General features: G+C 42.1%; 1 protein-coding gene across 1 annotated transcript; it reads left to right on the plus strand.

The window, feature by feature from the left end:
* Positions 1–494: 494 nt before the first annotated feature.
* Positions 495–6974, plus strand: LOC101972365 (olfactomedin-4). Its single transcript, XM_005342490.4, has 6 exons — positions 495–563; positions 2547–2699; positions 3557–3781; positions 3974–4139; positions 4519–4678; positions 6254–6974. Exons 1-6 carry the CDS (start codon positions 495–497, stop codon positions 6972–6974), a joined length of 1494 nt encoding a protein of 497 aa, XP_005342547.3.
* Positions 6975–7529: the final 555 nt, after the last annotated feature.

The raw sequence follows: 7529 nt of genomic DNA on the forward strand, positions 1-7529 counted from the left end.
ATTTAGAGTACCTAGGAGAATGGAGGAGGCAAATTGCTAGAGGTAAAGGAGGGTATATGACAGAGCATTTCAGCACAGCATTGCTGAAGCAACCCCTCCCACCCCAGGTCTTCCTTTGGCCCTCCACTTAGGCACTGATACAAGGGCACAAAGTTAAGTAAATGTTTTTTGTTCTCAAGATTGAACAGGTAGAGTTGCATTTCCTTTTAGAGTCTTTCCTTCCTTAAAGTTGAGGGAAAGATCACAATCCTTCCTGAAAAGGACCCATGCCAGGCACCCCCCAGGATGTCTCAGGTTTTTCTTAATCTGTTTGGAGAAGAGGGCCTGGCAGGGTGGGAACAGAGCTCAGCCAGGGGATGAACAAGGAAGGCCCCATTTGGAGTGGGAATCCTATTTCCTCTCTTTGTCCCCTCCTCCTGAGGTTATTCATTTTCACTGGTGATAAATCTGAGAAGAGCCCCAAGGACTTACTGCACTTCTGCAGGAGGAGCAAGATGCAGCCTGTCCTAACTCTTCTGGCCACTTTACTGCTGCTGCCCCCAGTGCTCCTAGGACAGCCTCAGGTACAGGCAGAGGGTGGAGGGATCTCAAGCAGGTAGGGAGATGGTTCTGTACTTTGGGCTGGCTTCCTTCTCTATTGTGATTCTGCTCAAGAATTCCTTAATCCTTGGAGAGAGTGAAAGTAGAGAGAATTAGGGGGGAAAAGGAGGATGGGACATCATTTTGTTTTGATTTTCCCGTGGCTTGTATGGGCATAGGATGTAAGAGAGAAGAGAATGGCAAAGGAAATAGAGAATTAACATGCTATCTAACATGCCAAATTATGAGGCTTCATTCTCTTCTTTCTGTGCTAAGGGTACTGGAGCTAATGGTGGCTAGATCAGGTGTAGCAAACTATGCAATATTTGTTTCATTATCCCAATAAAGCTCAACTATTGGGTTGGAATTTGCAAGCTGAATATATAACCAGAGTAGGTTATTGTTTATAGGACCAGAAAAGCTATGTGTGGGTCTTCTCTGAGAAGTATAAAGGCCACATATTTAATTCTAGAAGATTTGGTAAGAAACCCCAGCTAGTGCCACAGGTCTAATTTAAAAATTGGGAAGGAGTCTTTAATCTAGTGCTTGCTCATCCAGTTGCAAAATGGGTGTGAAAAATTGGACCTTGAGAATTATAATAAAATAAGGACTCTATCATATGCAGGTGAGCACTATTCCAAGTGTTTTACAAAAATTTTATCTATCTATCTATCTATCAAACATTCTTAAAGTAAAACTATAAGACAAATGACATAATTTCTACCATTGTACACCCCAAAACACGAGGACCCAAAAAATAAGTAGCCAACCCAACATCAAGAGCTAAAATTAGAATTTAGGAATTCTAGTTATAGAATTAATGGGTTTGGGATTTATGTGAGTATGAAAGTGATATGAGAGGCAAGAAGACTTCCAAATAATGCATATCTTAGCTCTAGAACATTCTTCTTTGTTCTACTGATCTGAGACAAGGGAATCTGCCTCCCACCCTCACTCTTTTGGCCTGTACTACATACTCACCTCAACATAGCTCAGAGCTCTTTAGCTTCCCTAGGTGTAAGAGCACAGGATCTCGAATAAACATGAAACCTAAGGGCAGATTGCATCCTCAATACTTATTAATCATGTGGCTTCATAAGGTATTTTTAAAGTCTCAGACTCCTCTCATTTTTCAAATACAAAATATGTTTTGCAGTTCACTTCATGTCACATTTCTGTGAATGTTAATTGAGAATATTAGTCAAGAATCTGATGATTCATGGTGCTATTACTGATGATTCCCTTCGTTGATGATTAGGAACTCTCTTTACCTGGTGTCTTTAAGACAAGGTGAAGTTGTGGGAAGTGGTCAAATCCCTAGAGTGGCGATATTTTGAGACAGGATTAAGCTCCTTAAGCCTCTCCCCCTAACATTTCTCTGAAAGCTAGCTTTGCTGTCTTGTATACAGCCTTAAGGAAAATTGACTTCCAGCTATGCAAACTGCAGCTAGATCCAGCCAGTACAGAGGTAGGGTGAGGATGGCTCAACCAATAGGAGCTAGAAGAGTACTGAAGCTTCAATTATGGGAAATTAAAAGATGAAGACTAGGCCAGGTGTGGTGACTCAGACCTATTATCTCAGCTACTTGAGAAACTAAGTGTGGAGGATCACAAATTCAAGACCAGCCTGGGAAAGTTAATGAGATCCTTTCTCATAAACAAACAAACAAACAAACAAACAAACAAACAAACAAACAAACAAATAAATAAATAAATGTCAGGGATAATATAGTTTAGTGATAGGGCACCCCTGGGTTCAACCTCAGTTCCTGCCCCCCCCCAAAATACTCAAACCCTTGAAAGAGGTATATCCATAAGTCAAGAAGAATCCCCCAACTGAAGAGAGAACTCTTCTCTGGCACTCCAGAGCAGGTTCAGTTTCTTCTCCTGCCTCAGGTTTGTAAACAGCATGTTGTAGTCCAATATACTTCATTCCACTTAGTGTGCCCATGCCTATGCTTTTGCAGCTGGTGAGAAATTTGTCAAACTCTATGAATGAGAGTGGCACATGCCATTGTGTGGTTCACCTGCCCAACAGTTCGGTCCTTCTGCAGCAGCTGGAGCAACTACAAAGTATGGCAAAGGAGCTCATTGGCGAGTACGAACAGCAGCTGCTCTGGGTGAGTGCTGAAGCTGTGTGCCTGGGATGGAGCTTGGACTTATCCAAACACAGCCTCCTTTGGATCCAGCATAGGGTTGCGTCCTGGCAGTAGAGAAGAAACTGGAAGAAACACAGTCCTTATCTTTGAAATGAATCCTTAGATTAAATGTAAAATTAGGAACTTTTCTTGAGATTCCCCAACAGCAGAAACAGTATAGAAAGGTTTATGTAGGGGTGCTTCTTACATCAATGAGTGAATTAATACATATGGGTACCTGGAAGATGAGCAGGGGAAAATCTGGGCACAAGTATAGACTAGTCAAAGGTGTCAAGTGAAATAAGCAATGCAAAGGAACCAGGGACAAGTTGAGTTGAAGAGTTAAAATGAGAACACTGGGTGGAAGGACTTTTGGGTTGGACTGGCAAGCTTAGGGTTGTTTTTATAACAAGGATGAGTGAACAGAAGTGCTGTGTCAGCAGTGTGATATGGTCAGTTACTTAGTGTATCTTCAGTTGTTGAGTTTCTGGGGAAGCTTTAGAGATGCAGCCAACTGGAAGTTGGGAGTCCTTCCATTCATTCTTTCACTCACCAAACCAGTTCTCAGGGGTGGCTATAACCAGGGTAGGGGAAAAAAAATAAACCTGGTGTGGGGTAAGAAGTCTTTTCTTGCAGGGAAAAGAATATGAGTGTCCTTAGCTGTGAAACCGGGGTAATGCTAATTGCCCACCTAAAGGACTGAATAGGAGCAAGTAAGATGATACACATGAGAGTGATTTATTTGTAAGCTGTATGGCTCTGGGAGGAGGTGAATGGATGGGAAGAGACCTGGGGAGTTGACCTTTGGAAGAACTGCCTGTCCATCTCCGCATGTTCAGGCCAGCAAGTATGCACGTGCCATCGAAGAGCAAGAAAACCAGGCACTGGAAATGATCCAAACACAGGAGATCAGGAATCCCAAAACCATTACCTCCCTCTATGAGACACCGGCCTTCAATCTGCTGCTCCTGGAGCTAGAGGGAGCACAAGCATTGACAACTGAGCTCAAGTCCAAGGCAGGAGCTAGTAGGGCTGCAGACCTTCTTCACCAACTCCAGGAGCAGGTATGTATAGATTAATGAACCCTCCCTTCCTTTCATAGCCCCCTGTTTTTTGAATCTCACATATTTGAAATTTTCCAAAATTGATTCTTGTTTGAGGAGAAAAAAAATCTCAGAGCTGAAAAATAGGAGAGTCTGAATTCAGTTCTTAAGTTCAGATCTATTATCCACATTCCTGGTGTCTCATTTCCTCAGGTGACGAATGCCAGTCTCTCACTCAAGCTTCTGGCTGACTCTGACCAGCGCAACTTCGGAGCTCTCCAACAGGAGGTGGATGTACTCCAAGGCCGGCTAAATGAGTGTGAGAGGGAAAAGGAACAAGAGCAGGCCTCCAGACATCCTGGTCCACCCCTGCCCCCTGGTGAGTACACAAACTCAATTTCTCAAGATTTTGTTTCCCCAGCAATAAGTGCTGAGAGTGCAGAGTTGCAATAGAGATGTAGATGGGAACTAAATCTTTAATTTCCGTGTTTTTTTTCCCCCCTCTTTGGTGACACTGGTAGATGCAAAACACAAACTAGTATACTTTTACCCAAGGATGATACAAAACATATGAACACCTCATAATTAGACATACACACTGATCTCTATTTATGCAAAATTGACCTGTTTCTGTACCTGCCTATGCACTGGGGTATAGGCACACAGTATATGTAGACATGGTCATTATTTTTAACATTCTCCTCTCTCTGGATTGTATACTTTGCACATAGCTCAGACCTTTCCTGCCTTACCTCTAGGTTCTTGTGCCCATCGAGGACTCCAGAAAGTCGGTAGACCCCTTGTGTTGCAGCTCAATTGGAGAGGCATCTCACACAAGGCAGGTGCTTGGGGCCGAGATTCAGCTCCCAGTCCAGACTCTCCCCTTTACTGGGTGGCCCCTCTACGTACAGATGGCAGGTGAGTCCTGGATGACAGTTTGCTGCAACCAGGTTCTTTCTACATGTTCCCTCCCCTTTCCTTTGCAGGTTTCTTTGTAGAACCAGTCCAGCTTCCTCAATTTTAGGTGTGTTCCTGGAAATATCTGTTCTAGACCTAAGAAGTTACCTCTTAACATTCTTCTTAAGAGATAAGTTTGGCCCAGACTTCCATGAGCTTCCTTCAAAAAATCCACTATCTGAATTTTTAAAAATCTTATTATGACCCAAAGATAATTCCATTATGTAGTCTGATCCTATCTCAAGGACAAATTATTCTATACTTGACCTTAGAATCCCAACTTCCTGCTTAGAAGAAATTTACAGAATGATCCTGACCAACCTTAAGACTTAGAGTTAAGCTGGTCTGAATTTAATTCTCAACACTGCTACTTAAGCTAAGTGATCTTGGAGAAATGGACTTTTTTCATCATTTTTAAAATGAGGATAATATGTGAGAACATTATATGGACTGATGAATATTTGTTGGATAAAAGGAAGGCTAAATGAATAGATGAAGGAGCCCTTCAATATGTCAGTCTGATTAGGGAGGTAGGCACAACTCACTGAGAGTTTGAAGTCCGTACATGCGGATATGTGGTGTGGAATCAATTGGGTAGAAGCTCATAGGAAGTAGAGATAAATGTGGGTTGAACCAATCATTGAAGAATCCAGTTGCATCTTATCTCAGAAGGATTAACCTTAGTGATAATAATGCTCCTCAAGTCTTATAAACATTTGGTAGCATATTAAATACATCAATATGCTTTTGCTCTTTGAATCTTCTGAAAATTTTAGTTAAGTCCTACTGCCCAGTGTTAAGAAATAAGATATTCAAAACTTGAATAATTTAAGGAACTTTCCAGAGTGATCTTCTGAATACAGCTTCAGAACTGTCCTGTTACAGTATACCTGCATCTCAAAGGCAGGTGAAAGGCAGTGGAGTCTAGGTACAGAAAAATGTCCATAAGAAGAATACAGTAATATCTTATCATTGGTTAAATGCCTGCCATGAGATACTGTACTATTGTTTTTCCTTTGCATTATTCCAATGCCTTCCATCAATCAATGAAGTAGATTCTTTTGTTGTTTCTTTTACAGATATAAGTAATAAGCTAGAGGCAGAGGGTGTAGCTCAGAGACACAGCACTTGTCTATTATGTGTGAAGCCCCAGGTAGAATCCCCAGCACTGCAAAAACAAACAAAAAAAGAAAATTTATAATTTGTGTCAACTTGAGCAAAGTTGACTTAGCCCCCTAATATGAAAGGATAAAATCTACCTTACAGTGGCTTTATTATAATTAAACAAGATAATGCATATTCTATGATTAACAGGCACTGTAGCTGTTGTTTTTATTACTGTTATTTTCACAGTTATTTATTTTGTCATGGTATATAAGAAGTAAAAGAAGATGAATTAAAACTCAATTCTATTTGGCTCCTAAGTCCCTATTCTTAATTGGTCCACTAACCTGCCCATTTTTATAGCACTTTATTATCTTGTTCATTGTTGTCACCTAATGGTCTGATGTGTGTGTGGGGGGGTGCTTGGCCTAGGTACTTTGACTACTATCGGCTGCACAAGTCCTATGATGACCTGGTGATGCTAAAGAACTATGAGCAGTGGAAGATGGGCTATGGTGATGGCAGTGGCAATACTGTGTACAAGAACTTCATGTACTTCAACTACTACGGCACGAATGACATAGCCAAAGTGGACCTTTCCTCCAACACCCTCGTGCTGCAGCGCCCATTGCCTGGTGCTACCTACAATAACCGCTTTTCCTATGCTAGTGTGCCTTGGAAGGACTTAGATTTTGCTGGTGATGAGAAGGGGCTGTGGGTGCTCTATGCCACTGAGGAGAGCAAGGGCAACCTGGTTGTGAGTCGTCTCAATGCCAGCACCCTAGAAGTAGAGGAAACCTGGCGCACCAGCCAGTACAAGCCAGCCCTGTCGGGGGCCTTCATGGCCTGTGGTGTGCTCTATGCCTTACGCTCCCTGAGCACTCGCCAAGAGGAGATCTTTTATGCTTTTGATACCACCAATGGGCAGGAGCGTCACCTCAGCATCCTGTTGGACAAGATGCTGGAAACACTGCATGGCATCAATTACTCCCCCTCGGACCACAGGCTCTATGTCTACAATGATGGTTACCTAATGTATTATGACCTCACCTTCCTGACACTGAAGCACACAGTATCTAGACCAGCAGCCAAAAGGCCCTCTGGGGATCGTGCTTCACCCAGACTTGTCAAATCCAAGCCTTCTGGGTCCTGAGACCTCAGACTAGGCAGGGCATTGGAAGAAGTGTATCCTTTTTCTCATCTCTAGAAGGACCACCCTCCTAAATGGTCATAGACTCTAAGTAATTAAGAAACCTGACTCTATGTAGCTAATTCTTTATGTAATTCATATTTCAATCAATACATTAAGGTTCCAATTAATAATAGTCTTTGAAGTTTTGCTTAAGAAACAAGTAGTAGAGAATATATTTAGCAGGCACTGGACCCTGGGTTCAATCTCAATCATGATGGTGAGAGAGAAATAGTCTTTTCAATCCCTAGCACGTGATTACACACACACACACACACACACACACACTTAGCTAGGAAAATGATACCCACTCATTTTGATAGTTTGGTATCTCTTGTTCTGTGTTTTAAAACTCTGAACCCAGCTCCTAAAAATTCTTAGAATTCCCAGTGTCAATTGAGAACATCTGAATCCAGTGTAGAAGATCCATGGAAGCTGGTCATTAGAGTAGGATACTGAAGTTACCATTCTTATCCTTTTTGTGGTTCCTAGGGAGAAATGAGGCAGGGTCTTGGTCTT

Source organism: Ictidomys tridecemlineatus, chromosome 4 (assembly GCF_052094955.1).
Source record: "Ictidomys tridecemlineatus isolate mIctTri1 chromosome 4, mIctTri1.hap1, whole genome shotgun sequence".
Lineage (NCBI taxonomy): Eukaryota > Metazoa > Chordata > Mammalia > Rodentia > Sciuridae > Ictidomys > Ictidomys tridecemlineatus.